This window comes from Syngnathus scovelli, chromosome 4, assembly GCF_024217435.2.
Source record: "Syngnathus scovelli strain Florida chromosome 4, RoL_Ssco_1.2, whole genome shotgun sequence".
NCBI classification, from domain to species: Eukaryota; Metazoa; Chordata; class Actinopteri; order Syngnathiformes; family Syngnathidae; genus Syngnathus; species Syngnathus scovelli.
In genome coordinates this window covers 17925927-17947158 of record NC_090850.1, presented here as the reverse complement: position 1 = coordinate 17947158, position 21232 = coordinate 17925927, and the positions used below count along the sequence as shown (strand labels likewise).

Below are 21232 nucleotides of genomic sequence, written 5' to 3'. Positions count from 1 at the left end.
CTCTTTTCGCCCTCCCTGTTTATCTGCGTCGACACGTCACAATTGCAAACATTTGCGAGCGTGGCGTTTGGATCAGTGGGACAGCGTGTCCTCAAGCAGCTGTTGTTTCCTGTATGGCGGATAGATAGGAGAGAATAGTGGACCTCTCCGCTTACTCATCATCATGGCTCACAGTGGAGGGGGGAGATTTCCGCTGCTTGTTCGACACCACTATTTTAAAGCAAGAGATTATTGAGTTTGCTTAAAGTGTATGAATGCATTTGCAGACAAGATAATCCATCAGAGTGGGGAGTCCAGCACAAAGATAAATTTGGGTGTTTAATTAGACTTAGACTTAGACTTAGACTCAACTTTATTAATCCCTTGGGATTACTCCTTCAGGGAAATTGTCCAGAAAAATGAAACCACACTGACGTTCGTTCTCTCTGATCCGTCAAGGTCAAAAGACTTTATTTTGCTGGAGGCTGACACTTGAGATATTGTATGTCGTCGCTTTTTGCTTTACAATTTTGTTGTTGACATGTTGGCATAAAAATTCTTACAGATTGCGACAGCATTCCTCAAGGCCTTTAATTTGAGGTATGACTTCATTTGATTTATTGCGAATGCATTTTCAACATCAAGTAAATCGCTATCTTTATCGTTTCGATGCATTTGGGGCGTCATAACATGACCTCATGAAGTGGCACCAAAGTGTGATGATGTGACCTTTACACACATCCCAAACAACAGTCCCTTGCAAACGTGGTCTTGTCTGTCATCCCCCCCACCTATAAATCTGCTCTGCTAAGCCACAGTGAGATTTGGAGTGGCGGCTATACATAGTTTATCACGAGGCAACAACCATTGATGTCGAAAGTGTGACTTTATACAACTTCAGTTTTGATACGCCGGCCTATACAGTATTGAGAAACGTCGAAAAATATTTTGACATATCTGGGGAGTCGTCATTGATGATGATTGGAGTAATCTTAAAAACCGTTATAGCCATTTAAATTTTTCCAGTTATGCATTTGAGCATTAAATTCACAATGACGTCATCTCAGCTTTCACAGCGACCAATCAGATTTCTCATCACAGCCACAAGGGGGCATATTTGCACATTATTTTGTATCATCACATATCTCACATTCTTGCCAATGTTTCACAACCTCGCAAGCCAAGACAGCCATTTTTCATTACAAAAAAAAAAATCTCACTGAATACCTCCAAACAAATGGCCTTGTCCTTTTTGCAGAATTTGATTTATCTGTTCTGCTACCAAACAAGCTTTTAAAAATTAATTCTGAGTAGGTGTCAACTTGTTAATAGTAACAATAACATAATAATAACTAGATTTGTACTGGGAAAGGCATCAAAATATTTGTGACTGGTCTGGGGAACACTTAACTCAGGTAAACAAGTTTTAAAAACAACCAAGGCTTGAAAGAAAAAAAAAATCTAGCCAAGGATTCCAATTGGTGGACTAGATTGTGGTTCCTCCTGTTTGTTTGGACAGGAACGGCACTCACATTACCTCTGTAATGTTTCCACACTCCGAGCCTTTGATCCATCTGTACACACCCTGTCTGAAATATCTCCACCATGATGAGGTAACCCAGCTCACAAAATAAAATGGCAGCTGTTTGCCGCAGTGCAGACCACTCTAAGAGCAGACCACTCAAATCGTGACATCAGTCCAATAATTGAAAATTGTCGCCTAACTTCATTTAGTAGCCCTCGAGGGAGAAAAACACTCCTTAATTCATCATGTCATCCATGCAAGTCCAAAGAGGGTCTGTGTGTGGGTCATGATGAGAAGCTCAAGCATGCAGTCATTAGTGAGTTGTACCCTTATAGGGCTGTTCTATTTCAACTATTTTTTTCCTTTGGGATACAAAATGAAGCCTGAGGATGAAGCACTTTTCTTGCACTGTATCACATATCGGATTTTTTTTTTTTTTTCTACAACACATATGCATGTGACCTTAACTTGACTTTCACATTTAAATAATTATTTCCTCTTCTGCAGGGTTGACGTGCCGCCTGGTGCATCCTATTGTGTACGGGTGTGGTGCAGGCAGGTTGGGTGGGAAAGTGTGATGCACTTTTATGCCTATTTGAGGGCCCACTAAAAATAGTGCGGGAGCAGCAGCCGCCTGTGTACGCATGCTCTTGTCTGATTGGAAATCACAGAGCCTCAAGTCAGAGCTGTGGGGCATCTGTCAAAGAGGGACGTGCGTGACCTCTTCCACGGTGAGTGCACTGCATTAAGGATACTTGCACATGGCGCTGATTTGATCTGATGTTTGGCTTCATTTAACATGTTATTCCCTTGCAGCTGCCATCTAAAGTAACGGAGGAATTTAAGGAAGATTTTTGGGAGAAGAGAACTTTGACGGTCATTGAAATGGGTTCGCGGCGGACAATGTCACGCTCCCATTCGGACAGCGGAAGATCCGGCCAAGGGAACGGGAGCACTGGCAATAACCGGCCTGGAGGCTGCAGCTACCTCTCCAACGTCCGGCCAGAGAACAGGTACAGTGGGATGTGACGTTATGCAGGAGAGACTCTTTTGGAGCCCATGTACTACTTGGGCCTAACAGAGACCACATGCAATAAGAACATGAAACAAATATTTTGCTGGAATCGAACCGGAGGCTCTCGCAACATAATTTGGTCTATTTCAAAATTTTCCAGAAAAAGTGGAGAAATAATTCAATGCTCTATTAAATTTGAAATTTGGCAAACTAAAAGAAAAACGCTTGAAAAATAAATCCCGAATTTTTTTTTTCCATAAATGTAAAATATAAATAAAATATATAAATACAAACAACAGCCCAGATATTTATACTTCAAGACGCTGTTCATTAAAGCCAATTAGCTGTAGTGTTTACTGCGTATTTAGTCATTGCTTAATCAAACAGCAACATCAAGTGGTGCCTAGAGGCCAAAGGCTATGCACATATAGACGCGTTAAAAGCATATTTGTGTCATGTTTGGTTTGCTCACTTATGAGTAGCCTGCAATGGGATGTGAAAATGAGCACTGACCCCAACACCAAGGGGGAGAGCAACACCAGACATGGCTCAGTGGCAACACATGAAAATTCATGTGTGAGCATGTGTGTGTGGAGCCATAATGAGATATGGTCCAAATGTTGTATTATGTTGTTTTTTTTTATATGAAACATGATTTCTTTGTTGTATTTTGGATCAAAACAGAAAAGTTTCGAAATCCACATACCCTGCAGATGGTATTGTGGTGATGAGATTTAGCAGGATATTCTAATCATCCAGCTCAATTCAACCTTGGTGGAGATCCGAGCTCGACTGAATGTATTAAAAGGCTTCTCTCTGCATAGGAGCACACTATGCAGTGTGATAGCTCAACTGACACAGGAAACGCAGCCCGCCTTCCTGACCACTCTCAAGTCCAGAGCTGTGTCAGAAAGCAGCAACGTCAAGTTCTTCTGTGTGGTGACCGGTGAGCAGCCACATTTGTCAAGGGCTAAATTGGGATAACATATTGAATCAGGAAATAATAACTGTAAGGCTTGTTTTAAACCACCATATTTTGGTGCAATATGCCCAAAAAATATTTATACACTTTATATATGTTTATTATTATCTGGAGTAGTAGTAGTAGTAGTAATATATTTTTTTGTCTTACAGGTTATCCTATCCCTCAACTAACTTGGTATAAGGATGATAAACAGTTGGACAGATTCTGTGGACTTCCGAAATATGAAATATTTCGTAATGGGCAAACCCATTCTCTGCATATTTACAAGTATGTATACTGTATGTATTGTTCCAGCCTATAAAAAAGTTTCAACACCTTAAAAATCAGCAAAACTTAAAATATTTCGTTGAATTTCTCAACATAAAATTTTATTGGTTTACAGTGAAATTTTGAATTCACTCCGTGTTTTTTTTTTTTTTTAAATATTGCCCAAAATTTGAATGGTCTTCTCCTTGCAGCTGCACTGTGGAGGACGCAGCCATCTACCAGGTATCGGCCAGTAACAGCAAAGGCATCGTTTCGTGCTCCGGAGTTCTGGAGGTGGGCGGAATGAATGAGTTCAAGATCCACCAGCGTTACTTTGCCAAGATCAAGCAGAAGGCGGATGGCCGTGGCAAAGAGACCGACGGCAAGGAGAACCAGGAGCCCATTCGCACCATCAGCCCGGAACGCTCGCTGAGGAAGCGCCGCTCCACCATGGAACCCTTCTTGAGCACGCCCAGCTCCACAGAGGAGGACGTCAACAAGGAGTTAATTCCATCTGTTTGTGAGGATTCAAAGGTGAGATTGGAGGAACCAGCAGAAGAACCAGTGGAAGAGAAGCCTTCTACTAAAACTTGCACAAAAACAAATAATGAGAACGCAAACGTGGGTGGCACTGCCAAGACTCCCTTTGTCAAGAAGAAGATCAAGATTTGCTCCAGAGGTGAAAGGACGCCTGAGGAGATGAGAAAGACCAGCTCGGAGGAGCTCATGGAAGTGGAGAGTTGCAAAAACATGACGGAACGTCCAAACAGAGCCACCTTTGGGAAACTGTTAAGGAAGAAAAGCTCGGAGGCGCTTCGCTCTCCAGAAAGTGCAAGGAAAGACAAGGAAAGTGTACTTAAACGTGACGAGAAAGTGTTGGGAAAGAACCCTCGCATGCCCTCCAGACTTCAAAATTCACCACAACCTTCCAGCTTAGTCACGCAGCACACAGCTGAACCTGGATGTGTGGATGGAGTCTCCAAAAACAAAGCTGCTTTACCTGAGAAGATGCCAGATCAGCCACCACAAAAGGAAACAAAAACGAAGCAAAGAAATACATCCACGCAGAGTGAGGTGAGCTTTTTTTTTTCTCCTCCCATGAGCTCATGGGAGCATCATGCCAGCCAACACAAGCTGCTGCTATTTATAGCAACAACGTTAGCGCACTCCAGTCCCAACGGAGCTCTATGATGCACTTCTGTTTACACATGCAACAGGCTGGCAATGAGAAGAAAAATCTCAGCATTACTTTTCTTAATGAAACTTAACGTGGAGACCATGTACAGTATTGCGTCATACCGAGAGCTGTTCCCAATATGCTGCTTATCTTATTTCGATATGACAGCATCAGGCAAAAATACTAACTCCAACCTGCTCAAATTTAAAAACAAATTAATTTTAAATCACTGCCTCGTCTCAGACTGAGATGTTACCAAGAGTATGAATTTTGCAGGGTCATCATTTACAAGACTATAATTATTGTCGCAATTATCAATCAAATTTGTTTTGCCTTTCTATGATTAGGAATGCTTTTTCCAGGCAAGCGCTAACGCAACCACAGCTACTGACATCAGTGAGACAAAAGGCAGCTCCACTGAAGTGCCTCTCAAAATGATTGACATTCCATTGTAATCACACGTCAACACAAAATTGACCTGAGATTTTCCAGATTAGATCGAGGGGAAAGAGGGAAAACATGGGCAACAAATTAAACAAATAATTGTCATAATACAGTTGAGCAATCAACACGGAAGCATTTAAAAGCTTTTGAGTTCACTTTTTGCAGCACAAAAACCGTGAACATTATAAGCTTTGCTTTTCTCATCTATTTTGGAATGTCTTGTGACTCAGGGAACCTCTCTTGCTAATTATAAAAGCGGGTATAGCTCATGCTCAGACGTGATTTGGATTTGACACTGTCTGGCGCACAAATCAGAGAGCCGATACACACAACTCGTCACCTTTTTCTAACTCAACAGGAATTAATTTTAAATGTAGCACAAGCAATATTATTTGTAATAATGCTTCAGAATATTGCTGCAATATAAAACTCTTGACAGTGATACCAATACTGAGCTCGTGAATACATTTGTGGACCATCTTCACTGTCTCAACTTACTTTGGCAGACCAACTGTTGAGCTTATTCTAAATCAGACTATCTTTCTATTCCAGTGTTTACGTAAGTTGCGCCTGTCACTAGGTTATCTCTGCCCTCTAGAAACACGGTTGCTGTGCAAATGTGCCCAATACGGGGCGCCAAGGATTAGAAGTGAGAAGTGTCATGACAGCCTTGGTATGACAGAAAAAATATGATATTCTTTATGAATAAATACGTCTATATAATGCTAACAATGGCAAACAAAAATACACGTACATATGAGCATAGTCTTACGCTCAGTGCATATCTGAATAGACATATTACAGAATGCATAAACATTTCAGATTCATATTCAAGTATTTATTGTCACGGAGCAATGACAAAATTGCATTTTGCTATTTGAGTGGGACATATGAAACACGAGAATTGTGTTGGAAAAAGAAACAAATCACTACATGAATAGAACAATGAAAAAAAAGATGCAAACGACATTCCATAAAAGCATATGCCACGAGTGTCTGATATCTTATATACCGTATTTTCCGCACTATAAGGCGCACCTAAAAACCTCCAATTTTCTCAAAAGCCGACAGTGCGCCTTATAATTCGGTGCGCCTTGTATATGGACAAAGTTTTAAAATGGGCCATTCATTGAAGGTGCGCTTTATAATCCGGTGCACCTTATAGTGTGGAAAATACGGTAATCTACAGTCGTCTGTCATTTCGGGTTTGTCTGTTTGTTGCTGGTTACACTGTTGTTGTTGTTGGAGTTATACGTTTACCCATGTACTGTACAGCCAGGGATAAAGTATCATTAGTATTTACAGCCTGGCAACATGTGCTTGGATTGTTTTCCAAGGTTACACAGGCCCCTACATGGAAGAGTAGGAATGATGCACCTGTCAACCTGGAGCCTCCACCTGACCGGCGTCTGGCAGCAGTAGATACACAACCACAGCGTAAACCCCCATCGAAAGGAGAAGCTGCAACAAACGACGTCCGGCTCCATTTCGTCGCACCAAAATCACCACAACACAGACAGCATCATTCCAAGGGATTAAGAGAAAGCCACACGGTTTTACAAAAATCGCATCCCCTTTCATTTGCAGACCGACAAAGCCAAGCTGATTTAGTAGCAAAGAATTCTGAACGGACAGAAGCACAAGGTTTTAAGAAGGTAGACAGTAAAGAGGGTAACAGAGCAGTGGTGAGAAAAGACAAGATAACTGAAACTGCTGCTGCACCTAAGATTCAAAAACCAGAACAAAAGAAAGATAAAATAGCTAAAGAAGCTAATCCCATGGTTGCGTCTGATAAAGATAAAAAAGTGTCTAGTTTAAAACCCAACTCGGAATTACAGTCTAATAAACAGACTAAAGTTGAAACTGCTGGGCCATACAAAAAAATTGAGCAGCAAGCCACCGACTTCCAAGAAATCCCCAAACCTGTCACCAGAGTTGTATCAGTTGCAGAACTTATGAGAGCCCAAATAAAGGCTCTTGAGTCTGCGGCAACAAGTCCTGCTAAAGACTTTTCTGCAGACTCTGTATCACGTACTGCTGCGGGAGACAAATCTCAAAACCTTGATCAAAGTAAAATTACAATTCAAGAGAGGAAGTCAGTACCTGACATCATACCCAGCAATAATGTTGAGTCTGCTACACCAAAGGAACATCTTGCACAGCAAAGCCATCTAGGAGAGAAGATTTCTCAAAAGGATCGTAGTCCTTCATCTGCCATTGGTTCCCTCAGCATAGAATGCAATCATGATGTCATAGCCTTTCCTTCAAATAACTACTGTTCTGATCCCGTGAATCCACAGGAGATTTCAACTAAAGGGAGTAAGTCAGTACCTGATGGCATACCTGAGAATCATGTTGATCAAACATCTCCAAAGGAAGATCTTGCGACACAAAGTCATCCTGGAAACAAAAGGACTTTTGAAGAAGATCCTAGTCTTTGTCCTTCATCTGTCATTGATCCCCCGAGCATGGAACCGAACCGAGATGCGACAAACAATACCCAGGCAGGTCTTTCAAAGAAATGTTCTGATCCCATGAACACAAAAGAGATTGGAACTCAAGAGAAAAAGTCAGCACCTGATAGCATACCTAAGAATCATGTTGATCGAACTTCTCCAAAGGAAAACCTTATGACACAAAATCATCTTGGGAAGAAAAGGGCTTTTCAAGATCTTAGTCTTTGTCCTTCATCTGTCATTGATCCACTTGGCATGGAAGCAAATGGAGATGTGACAAATTTAAATAACTACTCTTCTGTTCCTGTAAATTCTAAAGAGGTGGAAACTCAACTGAGGAAGTCAGTACCTGATAGCACACCTAAAAAAATTGTTGATGCAACCCCTCCAAACAAACATCTTGTAACGCAAAATGATCTGGGAAAGAGTAGTACTCATCAGGAAGATCCAAGTCCCTCCCCTTCATCTGTTATCGGTCCCTTCAGTATAAAATGCAATCAAGATGTTGCAGCCATTCCCCTTGCAGATTCTTCAAAAACTTCTGATCCTGCAAATCACAAGAAGAAAGCAACTCAAAGACCAACATCGAACGGCAAAAGTGATCAAGGCGAAGACTTGGGTCTTGTGGAAAAGTTAATCCCAGATATTAAATTTGACACTGAAATTCAACAGGTAACAGATAAAAATACTTCCCAAACACTGATAAAGGAAAACAGTCCAGTCAGTTGTTCACAGGGTATGCTGAAAGTTCCCAGTACAAGTGTTCAGGGTGAAGATTTAAATCCCGAAGCCAGTCCGGTATTGCAGAAAGGAGATTGTGATTCTTTTCTTACTCCTGCAACTCCTCAAGAATTGGCCTCAGGGGCCCGTCGTAAGATCCTTTCTTCCAAGGACAAACCAGAGGAGACCAACTTACCACCTGATCACCAACCTGCGAAGCAAGAGTTTTCCCCACTGGGCAGCACGCTTTCCACCAGTCCTGGATCAGACTCTTCTCAACGGTCACCTCTTCTTCAGCAGAACAACGATACATCTCCTGTAGAAAAGCGATCGCCGATGCTGGGAAGAAAGAATATGACCGTTGTGACTAACACATCAAGCCAACCATCCAATGAGGACATCCAAAATGAGAAAACCGAGAAGGACAGACGGGATCCATGCAAAGGTAAAGAAGATGAATGGTAGTCCAAAAAAAATTTGTGTCATGCTTTTTAATAAGTACACGGTTCTTCATTTCAGCCCCTCAAGTTATCCGGAAGATCCGCAGTGAAAGTTTTGCTGATGCCATGGGACACCTTAAACTGTGGTGCCAGTTCTTCAACATTCTCACCGACTCAACCATCACTTGGTACAGAGACCAACTGGAGATTGCCCGGATTAAAAAAAGGTATGAAGAATATAAACGTTTTGGAAAAACCGACGACTGATCTCAGTATTTGTCTCAGTGCGGCGGATGAAACCCAGGTCAATCTGGCCATCGTTCAAGCATCAAGCAAAGACACTGGAATTTACAAATGTACTATCACAAATGACTACGGAAGTGACTCGACTGACTTTCTACTTGGTCCAGACAGTATGTACCTCATTTGCATATTATCAAGTCAACTATTTAGCTGCAACAAAACTGTTTGCTATCTCCAAATGTGTTTCAGGCTTGGCAGGGATTTCCCTTCGTATGGACCACAGTGGTAAGATCAGATCTTAGCATTGAATACAACCAAACGTTGAATGCATTTCCAACTGTTATGCTCTGTCATCAAGTTGGGGAAGAAATCGAAATGGCGCCACTGGTGTTCAGCAAAGGTCTGGCTGACAGTGGTGTCTGGGGCAGCAAGTTGTTTGGTCGTGTGATGGTCCATAAATCCTGTATTGGCAAAGGCTGTGCCAACAAAGTCTGGAGGGCTCAAGTCATCTATGGCCTTGAGCCTGTGTTTGAGTCTGGTCATACGTGTATCCTCAAAGCCCAACACCACATCGCTTATGGTGGCAAGGAGGAACACTACCTCACAGACAGGAACTTGGACTTAGTCAAGCAGGTATGTCTTTCTGCCGAACTGAAATGTAATTCTGACCTGATATTTTCCATTGTTCTGGATACAGAAATGTAAAGTTCAGAATCTGGCTCGTGAGTACTGCAAAATCTTCTCTGCAGAGGCAAGAGTCATTGAGAACTTTGGGCCACCTCTCGAGTGAGTTTGACTTTGGGCTCTCTGTACTGTAAATGCGAAAATGGTGGTATGGTTAGCACATCTACCTCACAGTCAAAAGGTCTTGGGTTCAGATTTCTGCTCAGTCGCTCCTGGATAGACTTTACATGTTCGCTGGTCTTTGCTTTGACATTCACTTAACACTGATCCTGAACAAACCAGGGTCATCCCTGTCTACTTGATGTATCGGCCAGCAAACACCGTCCCCTATGCTACCGTGGAAGCTGACCTGGCTGGAGTCTATCAGAAATATGTCGTGATGGATCATACGGGGAAGATTGAGATGAAAGCCACTTCAGAGGTAGAGCTTAAGTGTTGTGCTCTGCAGCACTGGATCTTTCAATGGACCAATGGGAACCTGCTCATCACCCAACTTGAAGGTAAACTGTGATACTTTGTGTGTGTTTATGACATCATTGGTCCTAATAAATTGAAAAAAAAAAAAAAGCTAGTATTTTGACTGGGGTTCTATCGACGTTGAGGCTGCTTAAAGCGTTTTGTTCTTTATTGCTGGCATATAGAAACTATTGTGACAGCCCCAGATGAAAGTGTACAAACACTTTTGATCGTCACCGGCTTAGATTTTGAAAGTTGTTTTGCAAGATGAGTTGCTCTGCTGTCTAAACTGCTACCGAAATTCTGTCAGATGTGAATGAATTGTAGAAACCAAAACTACACCTTTTTTTTTCCAGGGGTTGATACAAAGATCACCAATATTGGAGTAGCAGTCAAATATACAGGGTTAGTCAACGAATGATTTACGTGAAATGATTTTACTTCAACTTTATCTTTTCGAATCATCATATACTGTTGTTGTTGCTGCAGGTATCAAAATCTCCAAATGGAAGGCAAACCTCAAATATTTGAAGGATTTGTTTCGCAGCACCAGTGCAACTACTTCTGCGGTCTTCTGGGCTTGAGGTCACTGAAACTTTTGGACTCTTTAATGGCACCAGCCAAGCCCAAAGGCTCCAGGAGCCCATTACTGCAACGTAAGAGTCAGGCTCCTGGTTCATGCAGCCCACAGGCTGGTCGGAGAGTAACCGGCAGCCCCCGCATGCCCAGGAAGGCTGAGCAAGATGCTCCAAAATGCCTCAAAGCTACTGTTGAAGTCTAACATTACAGATTATGATTTTACCACCATTCCGTGTCTTTACTACATTTACGTCAATTAATTAACTCTCTGGACCACTTAATTGTAAACAATCCGTCGCGGCAAACCTGAACTCAAGCCCACCTAGGAACTTTGGAATGAGCAAGAACAGAGCTTTTGAACATCTTGTAGAAAGTATTCCCATAAATTACAAAGAAGAATAACTAGTAGTAGTCGTAGTATTAGCTATGCTAGCTTTCAGTTTATCTAGCAACTGCCACTGCAGTGAGAATGTCTCACCAAATCTTCTTGTCATTTCTACGACAGAAAGATATATTTTCAAAAAACACTTGTCTATCTCACTTTCAACTTGGCACTGTTGCCGGTTGGCACGAATTGTTTATGTTATCCGCTTCTGTCGTTTTGAGTTAGCTTGCCCACAGATTGGCTATCGGCGCGTTTCATGTGACAACCAGAGTTCAAGGCTTGTGGATTACAAGAACATTTTATAAATATTGAACACGTTAACCGTCATTAACATAAAGTCACCTTTTGTACAGCGAGAAGCCAAACAAGTGGAAATGTAAACATTGTGTTGTCATATGACACAGATGTACAGTGACACGCATTCTCATTGTATATGTTGCTGGTTGTAAAATAAAACAAAGCCGTGTGTATAAAAAGAGCTTTTGTGTGTCTCGTGTAAAAAAAAATGCATACAATTGATTTATTCATCATTAACTTTTTGGGAAGTATAAGAACAATGAATTATACAGTTCACTTATCATATCTTGCTCTAGTTTTTGCGCATTTTCTTTTACATACACTGAAGTTCCTCATGGCTTTGTTTACTTCCTTATTTAGCTTAAACTATTTATTAGTCCATCCATCCATCCATCTTCTTCCGCTTATCCGGGGTCGGGTCGCGGGGGCAGCAGCTTTAGGAGGGACTCCCAGACTTCCCTCTCCCCAGCCACTTCATCCAGCTCATCCCGGGGGATCCCAAGGCGTTCCCAGGCCAGCTGAGAGACATAGTCTCTCCAGCGCGTCCTGGGTCGTCCCCGGGGTCTCCTACCGGTGGGACATGCCCGGAACACCTCCCCAGGGAGGCGTCCAGGAGGCATCCTGATAAGATGCCCGAGCCACCTCATCTGGCTCCTCTCAACGTGGAGGAGTAGCGACTCTACTCCGAGTCTCTCCCGGATGACCGAGCTTCTCACCCTATCTCTAAGGGAGAGCCCGGACATCCTGCGGAGAAAACTCATTTCGGCCGCTTGTATCCGAGATCTCGTTCTTTCGGTCACGACCCATAGCTCGTGACCATAGGTGAGGGTAGGAGCGTAAATCGACCGATAAATTGAGAGCTTTGCCTTTTGGCTCAGCTCTCTCTTCACCACAACGGACCGGTACAGGGTCCGCATTACTGCCGACGCTGCAATTTATTAGTATAAAAGCCAAAAGCTGCACCAACATTGTGCCAGTGAGGTGCCTTGGCTAAATTTGGAGATTGGCGTGTTGGGCCCCAATGTGTGTGTTTACAATGCAAAAGGCTAACCTCATCATGATAATCACTTGTGATTCGTTGGTCATTAGTGAGTCATCCTTTATGTAAGAGCTTCAGCGTGACCACTTAACGTTATCTTGACCAAAAAAGTTCACTTGTTGTTATTTATGATGATGCCCAGCCACCCGGGTGTCACATCGTTTCAACACAACAAAGACTTGCGTTTGGCACGTCAACAAGTTTCTTTTAAGTCTTTTTTTATTCATCCTTTAACTCGATGTTATCTTATGTCAACTCTAAGTTTGTAACAATAGAAATGTGACTGGAACCGGATAAGACACTCCTGCCACCTACTGTTTGTTCAGTCGTCTGGAAAGTTAAAAAAAAAAAAAAAGAAGTTACTAATTTGGTGAGGAGTGGGGGATATTTTTGAATAAATTAATAGAAAACAAAACAAGGGATAATGCAACAAATACAACAATTCTCTTGATAATGTAACTTGGTGTGCCAATAATTTGAAATAAAATTAATGAATCAAGATTTTGCAAATTTCATTTAGATGCAGAATTTTTTGGGGACTACTGTATACATCAGTTTGATTTATCTTTTTGTTCAACAATATGTTTATCATTGCTTTTAATACCTCGATTGACATATTTAGCAATTAAGAACTTAAGTGCGCCACAAGCTATACAACCCCAATAATTAATATATTGTTAAAAGAACCTACTGCATGTTTATGTGTTTTTTTCCATTTACGTTTCCCATTTTACTCCATTCACAAGATTTATTCATATTGTCCATGTCTGTTTAAACAAGTCTGAGTGGAACATCGTCAAACAATGAAGCATTGAGAATAATCTTCCCGCATATCATTACGTAGGAAGCTGTTAGTGAAGCGGAAGAAATTAAAGAGGAAAAGTTGCTGTGCCACGAGCAGCTCTGACGGAATGTAATAAAGACATCACTCGGGATAATCTGAACATTAAGTCTCTATTATAAGAGCAACAAATGAGTGAATTGCCAGTCATCAACTGACGACATTCTATGTTTAACAAGGCCTAATGTGTACTTTGCCACTCTGAGCACAGATTTGTGACACACCAAGTTAGGAGGTGGTGAAAATACCCTGAGCTTATTAGCATGTCATTTGGGTCCGCTTCTTTTTTTTTATTTTAACAGATAACACCAACAATAGACGCACGCTGAAGTTGATGTTCCGTCCACAAGACAGAGCTGACCAGCGTGCTATGACGAGAGTCCTCTCTGAGGGCCTCGCCTCGCCTCGCTTTTTGTTGTCTCGCTGACCTTAATTAGCATTGGCGCTAGGTGTTAGCATTTAGGCGGACGAGATGAAAAACATCACAGGCGCCTAAATGCCACAGACGAGCTGGCATTTGAGCAAAGTTTTATCTGCAAAAAGTCGCTTTTGTCTACGATGAATACAAGACATCGCACATTATTGCCTGAATTTTGAGCGCCTAATCACTGCACACACTTTTAGACAATTCACCTTCTCTCTCATTCACTTTTACAGGTCATATGAAAGAATGACTTGAATTTGGAATTACACTCCCCTCCAAAAATATTTCAAGAGTTAGTCCACTTTCCAATGGCTTATTTTTCACCCATATAATGCGAAATAATGTTTTCTTTCCATAACCTTGCTTGTACTCAGCCGAGGCTTGCGAACAAATGCCGAAAGAGCAGCTAATGTGACATCTTGTAAAAGAGACAGAGCGCATGTGTTTACTATGTGTATGGAACACGACATGAATTTTAATGGAGTGTAAAGTTATCGCAAATCAACTGTGAAATTCTGCTCAGTGTTATGGCCTTCACACATTCACATGCGGCAGCCCATTGCTGGACATGTCTGTTATGTTAGCCGGGAATTTGTTGTGAACACACATTGAGTTACCCGCGATTGAAGTGCATGAATGCATGAATGGAGATGTGTAATTTTAACTACTTACATGGATATCTCCTAAGGCTGAACAGTCCCAATTTAGAAGCAAAAGTAATGCTAAGTGTGTGTGAGGGCACAAATTCTTGCAATTTTAGCAATAAAATCATTGTTAACCAGAAGCTGCACCAATTTTAATGGGTTCTTTCATGGCCAAGTTAAAAGCACATGCAAAAACCATGAAAACGTTACTTCTTTTGTTTGTAAAAATATGGTAACGATACATAAACTGTAACACCTACCTTGTACTGAATTTCAATCATAACGATACTAAGCACAATATTTAACAGAAAATAAGTTTAGTCATGAACTATAGTTTCTAATGATAAAAACAGATTTTTGGGGAAATTGAAGGCTGTAAAATATGTTATATTTTTAAAGTATATTATTACAAACAACTTAACAGAAACCATATGTGTAAATTCAGATGGTAGTCAGTGTGACAGTCGCAATTTTTTTTTTACAAGCAATGATATATTGTTAGTCACCTCAATACTTCCCCTAAGGAAATTACACTGTTTCAATGACAGAACATAAATGTGACAATAATTACATTTGTTTTTCCTTCATCAGGTTAAATAAACATAATTTATTTTCTGCTCTCTGTTTATTACCCTCTTAATTAAACCGACATCATTTATCATTTTGCCATGGTTGTTTTCATAGATGGGGGATGTTTGCTTTTTGATACAAGATCGTTAATTATTATTAAACACCACGACCTTTGTTGCTTTGTCAGCTTTGAATTGATTGTGAGCAAGCGATATGATTAATATTTTTTCTCAGGTCAATTTTTTTTTAAAGGTTGCTTATTAAATTTGTAAACTTAGATTTAGTTAACTCTAATTGGAGCGGATGAAATGTTTTTCATTTAATTTCACAGTTAATTCACCTCTAAAAATTAACTGTTGCAGCTTTTTGAGCTCTCCCCCCACCCCGCACCGTATCCCGAAGTGACAACTCAACTTAGCTTGCGCAAGTAGGCGGGACTTCCGGTTGTAGCACGCACCCGGAAGACGAAGACAGAATGCGAGTTGTTCAAGCGCCTGACGCCTCATCCATATGCTCCCCCCCAAAACACGTTTTCATGTGAATTTCCTTTTTTTTTAATGCTCTTATCATTTCCCACGATGTTATCGTTTGATTTCCTTGATGACGTGCGTCGCATGAACAAGCGACAGGTGGGTATAACGGCGTCGCTTTGATTCTTTGTGGAGGCAACGAGACCCTTTGGCCACTTGGCTAACGGTCGCTAGCCGCCAACACACTTAAAAAAAAAAAAAACTACAAACATCTCGGTGTTTTTTTTATATCAAGTTAATTATTCGAGCCGGTTTGAGCAACAACTAGCTAGCTACTTTCTACATTATTGGTAACTGAAGTTGTCAATGAGCATCAATGAATCGTATAAGTTTTGTAAAACAGAGGTGCGCCAATGGGTCCAGCGTCTATTTAATTGATGTGAATTGTCTTTGAAAAACAAGTTGTAAGCGTAATGTTACACATTGAAAGTCATTTAAACAGTACAAAGTAATAAGCATAAATATAGATCATAAGATTTTGTGATTTTGATTCAGTTTATGATTTTTTTCATATCAAACCAGTACAACAGAAATGAATGGACACTAAAAAGGCAGCGTGAGGTAGTTCTAAAGCTAGACCTGCTGCTAGTGTGTAATATTAAATGTAATGATATTTTCTTTTATGTCAATGTGTGTTGCAGCTCTATTACCAAGTGCTAAACTTTGGTATGATAGTTTCATCAGCTTTGATGATCTGGAAGGGTCTGATGGTCGTCACTGGCAGCGAGAGTCCCATCGTTGTCGTTCTCAGGTACGTCTGGAAAAGCACCAAGTCAGCTTTTTTTTCCCATGGTCTGAAAAAGATGGAAGCATAGTGTCGGAGTGGTTCGCACATTTGCCTCACAGTTCAAATGTGGTGTTAATTGCTAGCTGTTGTAGTTGAGCGCGCTCCTTCTGGCTCATTTCAGTGGTAGTATGGAGCCGGCTTTCCACAGAGGAGACCTTCTCTTCCTCACCAACCGCGTGGAGGACCCCATCCGGGTGGGAGAAATCGTGGTCTTCAGGATAGAAGGCCGAGAGATCCCAATAGTACACAGAGTCTTAAAACTTCATGAAAAGTATGACTGAATTACGGCTGAAGAAAAATAAATAACAATGCGGACGTTAAGGACTAAAATCACGCTTGTGTTTCCAGGGAAAATGGAGACATTAAGTTCTTGACCAAAGGGGACAATAACGCTGTGGATGACCGAGGTCTATACAAACAGGGACAACACTGGCTGGAGAAGAAGGATGTGGTGGGACGAGCGCGGGGGTAAGTAAAGATCACGCACACATTGACATTCGTCTCTCAAAATACACAAATGATAAATGATCTCCTGCAAATGCTGAGCATGATTTTGGTTACCATGGCTACCGTGGCTACTTAGTGTCTTTGACTTTGTCGCTATATTTATCAACTTTATCAGGTAAATTGAAACTTTTGGTCAAAATTGTACGTCTGCGGATTTTCCACTGTACATTTCGTTTCATATCAGCACTTCCCTGCAAGGTCAACAGCGTCAGGGATTAAGCGTCTGTGATCGTCAATTATTAACTTCCATCAAATGAGGTTTGGATTAAGGGTAGATTCATCCTCTTCACGCACGTTTTCCATTATGCACAAGAAGCGAATCAAGGGGAGTCCTATGTTCATCACCTCTTGATGTGCCCTACCTTGCTTGTTCATTTTATTTGACCCCTTAAAAGGAATTTCCCAAAGCCTTGTGACTGATGCAAGTCCACAAGGCTTTCATCTTGGCTGCCCTTGATCAAGTCAAGGATTGTTTGTCATCAGCGTGGTGCTGACTCAGTCGTTGTCTTTTCCGCAGGTTTGTGCCATACATTGGAATCGTCACCATCCTCATGAACGACTACCCCAAGTTCAAAGTAGGTTTGAACCACTTCATGGCCAACTTAATGGAAGCCTCAGTGTAATTTTCTCTTGTGTCTGTCCTGTCGATGCGCAGTACGCCATTCTCTTCATGTTGGGTCTCTTCGTGTTGATCCACCGGGAGTGAAATCTATGCCCAGGAAAGAGAAGAAGACAAAAAACCCACACGCAAGTCATGATGCCTCTAATACAGCAATTAAGTTTCGCTCTGTCCAATTTTTCTTTTTGTACCATTTGTTAGAGCATTTTTTAAGAGCGGGAATAGCTTTAAGATATTTTTGTGAGGGAACAAGACTATTATTATTATTTTCTCATGGAGAATTCTTAAACATGGTTTAAGCACTGTTTTTTCTTGTCCACTTATTGTCTTTGGAAAAAACAGATGTGAAGTATTTTATGACAGTACAAACATTAAATATGGAATCTGGTTACCATCCAATATAATTTTGCTTTGTTGCACCAACATTGTTGCCATAAATGTCAGTCATTTATTTGAAAGATTTTCAGACTTCAATCCGTGTTCTCACATTTTGAGCAAAATTGCTTAGCAGTTGTGTTATCTCTCACACGAGTTTTCCATGTTTTGCCACGTTTGGGACGCTAGATAATTTGGACACCGTCTCAAGTGACCTTCACACCTGCATCTGCAGATACCTTTCCCTAAAAAAACAAAACACCATCAAATGTTATAACAGCTAATGAAGCTAAGCAGTTCGATGAAACTGTGAACTTGTTTCCAAATATGACCCGATGGGTCCCACAGTCTTCCAATTGAGCTGACATTCAGCAGTGCGTGTGTATGTGTGTGAGAGAATGTCAAAGGTTATTTAAAGGGCAAGCTGAAAGTTGCCAGTTTAGCACCTTCAGAGCATCAGAGTGTGTGTGTGTCTTCAACAGCTCTTTGCATCCAACGTGCTGAGGAGAGCAGCATGTTGCAACCACTCCAGTATCATGTGGCTCATTGTGTCAAAGCCAGTCAGGGACCCTGGCAACAAATGCTCATTAGGTGGGAGTGATACAAATTAGCAATGGATACTGTCTATATATAGCAACAAGTGAACAATTTGCAATCAATGTTTTGCTTCAGGAATGTGTTAATTATGGTTTTTAGTCATCTGCATATTTTCCTACTCTAATGCCTTCCAACACACGTCATCTTCACTGAGGGCTGCGTCCATGGGTTTGACAACACGAGTGTCAATGGTTGTCTGTGCAAGGTTCCTCTTACTTAATGTCAACTGGGATAGGCTCTTGCTCACCTTAGCCAAACGCAACAATGCTCCCACCCCTCAGCAAGTCAACACCTTCACAAGGTAATCAAGTTGACTTTATCAGAAAGGTTCCTCCCACAAAACTAAATGCAGCTCTGCTTATCTTATCTGAAAACCACCACTGTTGCCTACCCAAGGTGGAAGTGGCTGGTTAACCATGACACGTTTTTAGAACTAATAAGGCTATCTCTAGTTGTGTAAATGTTCTGATTTTATAAAAAGCGTGGGCTAAAAAAAATGATGATGCTGTGTGTAAAACTATTCATGATATGCACATCATCAGCGAAAGGGGAGGGGCCAGGCCAGGAGTGCCTATAAAAGTGGGAATGATGGTAGATACACACACAGGCTCACATAGTGGTCAATTTGCACTATGAAGGGTCTGACAGTGAACAATGCGTGCTGGTGTGGCTTCTTGACTTATCTTGTCGTCTTCTCTCTCGCTCCTGTCAGCACAGCGGTCAGCTTCGACCTCACTGAGCTGAGGAATAAAGTGGCCAAAATTAAAGTGAATCCCAGAGGGAACCTTTGGGCAACAGGTAAGAGAGCAAGTGTTTATTAATTATGTAATAGTGGCGTTGATTTTGTATAGGAGCCAAAAGTACAGTACTATTGTCAAAATTGAATTAAGTCAATTGTTTTATATATATTTTTAACTCTGTTCTTTAACTGTGTTCTTTACTTTAGTGATAAAAGCAAATTGGGAAAAAAGCTATTGAATTTGTTTTTTTTAATTGACTACTGCCTTTGCTACATTTATGAGCATGTTCAAAAGACAAAAACGATTTTATTATTAGTTTAGCACATATATTACTTAACTTTCTTATGAATAGATTTTTTTCAATAATGCACAATTCACAGTTGAGGAGACTTTTTATTTAACATAATTTATATGCATGCTAAATAGATTTCTGCATACTGAATATACTTACTTGAATGTTTTGGTCCGTTATTTAGAAAATTCTTAAAATATGATTCAATATTTTTACAATATACAATTTCTGACCTAATTGACATTTTTTTTTCATTAAAATATGATTCAATATTTTTACAATAGACAATTTCTGACCTCATTGGCATTTTTTATTGTTCACAGTTTTATGTCATTAATTTATTGCTTTATGTCATGATCGGTGATTTTGTGTGGTTTGGTTCTATTAAATACTTTTGATTCCATATGCCTTGTTTTTTGCCACGACCACTACAACAACCTGCAAATTGTGACATTTTTGTGCTCTGAGTTGAGTAGTGGAATGATGATGATTTGTTTTTGCTAAGGGCACTTCATGGGCAAGAAGAGTGTGATGGAAACCCCGCTGCTGTCTTCCACGGAGGAACGGGGTGTGGGACCCTTGAACGTCACCCAGGGGCGCAGCGGCCTCAGCGAGCTTTTCCAGCACTTCCTGCGGGTGGCCATGCAAGCGCAGGTGGACTCACAAGAGAACCGCGTAAAAACTCTGGTGAGGTCTCTTGCTTTAAATTATGCTATAAAAGGACGCTACATTTAAATGCCGTTGTTGGTTTTTTATGCCCTTGAATTATTTTTATTTTCCCAATTTTCAGAATTTTCCCCAAGAATTTATGTGAATATTTTTTTCATTTTCTTTCAAATATTTCACAGTTACTTCCCAGTACTTAATATTTATTCCTAATATCTTAGCATATTTTCTTCATCTTTAAAAAAAAAAAAAAAAATTCTGAATATTTACGTCTGTGACTCTTGCAGGATTCAGAGATACTGAATCGGGTTTTGGAGATCTACACACAAAGAAAGTGACACGTGATGGCCATTAAGGACAGTCCACTGCTCACAATGATTGTAATCTACTCATCTTTGTGCCATTCATAATTTTAATTTTTTGTTTTTTTTCCCCCAAACGCTACAGTATTTGGTCTTGCTTGCTTACTTGTAGTCAATAAAATTCACAGTCCCACTGCTGTCACTCTCTGCTGACATGCAGCAAAAACAAGACCTCAAAGGAGTATGACATCATCAATACATATTGCGTGAGCGATAAAGCGTCCAGTTTTCTACAAAAAACATGCAAAATACAACGTACACAACTCAAGCCAACAATCAATGTCATACTAATTGATGCAAACGTAAAAATAAGTTTCAAAAAGGTGACACGGATATATGGGGAAACTTTTAACTCAGTGAAAGTGTGACACATTAATGTCAATGCACCAAAAGAGTACTAATGTCCATGTTAGCTTGATTATCTGCCAGGATACTGCATGAGTGAATATTTTAAGACATTAGGAGCATCTGAATAAAATATTTTAGATGATGGTGATTGTTAAATTATGTATTAGCGATGATGACGTTTGGGGGTTTCTTGAGATTTTCTTAAAATAAGGATATATTAAAGAATTGACTTGTGATATACTACCACCTTCTGACCGAAC

At 40.7% G+C, this 21232-nt stretch overlaps 3 protein-coding genes and 1 long non-coding RNA gene across 4 annotated transcripts; 3 read left to right on the top strand and 1 right to left on the bottom strand.

Annotated features, from left to right (window-relative positions):
* Window positions 1-2047: 2047 nt before the first annotated feature.
* LOC125966842 (alpha-protein kinase 3) lies at window positions 2048-11812 on the top strand. Its single transcript, XM_049717324.2, has 14 exons — window positions 2048-2235; window positions 2321-2517; window positions 3344-3465; window positions 3654-3771; window positions 3963-4824; window positions 6709-8992; window positions 9067-9214; window positions 9273-9400; window positions 9480-9515; window positions 9589-9863; window positions 9928-10016; window positions 10197-10414; window positions 10727-10775; window positions 10860-11812. The coding sequence occupies exons 1-14, from the start codon at window positions 2149-2151 to the stop codon at window positions 11149-11151; spliced, it is 4905 nt and encodes a 1634-aa protein (XP_049573281.1). The 5' UTR covers window positions 2048-2148; the 3' UTR covers window positions 11152-11812.
* A 3778-nt stretch (window positions 11813-15590) lies between these two features.
* sec11a (SEC11 homolog A, signal peptidase complex subunit) lies at window positions 15591-17996 on the top strand. Its single transcript, XM_049717329.1, has 6 exons — window positions 15591-15778; window positions 16321-16430; window positions 16588-16737; window positions 16815-16934; window positions 17491-17548; window positions 17629-17996. Exons 1-6 carry the CDS (start codon window positions 15707-15709, stop codon window positions 17677-17679), a joined length of 561 nt encoding a protein of 186 aa, XP_049573286.1. The 5' UTR covers window positions 15591-15706; the 3' UTR covers window positions 17680-17996.
* Window positions 17764-18536, bottom strand: LOC137840220 (uncharacterized). Its single transcript, XR_011086725.1, has 2 exons — window positions 18414-18536; window positions 17764-18212 (listed from the first exon to the last, which is right to left on the bottom strand). It is a non-coding gene; the product is annotated as an uncharacterized lncRNA (long non-coding RNA).
* Window positions 18537-19196: 660 nt separating this feature from the next.
* nmbb (neuromedin Bb) lies at window positions 19197-20793 on the top strand. Its single transcript, XM_049717330.1, has 3 exons — window positions 19197-19362; window positions 20102-20283; window positions 20550-20793. Exons 1-3 carry the CDS (start codon window positions 19197-19199, stop codon window positions 20598-20600), a joined length of 399 nt encoding a protein of 132 aa, XP_049573287.1. The 3' UTR covers window positions 20601-20793.
* The last annotated feature ends 439 nt before the right edge of the window (window positions 20794-21232 follow it).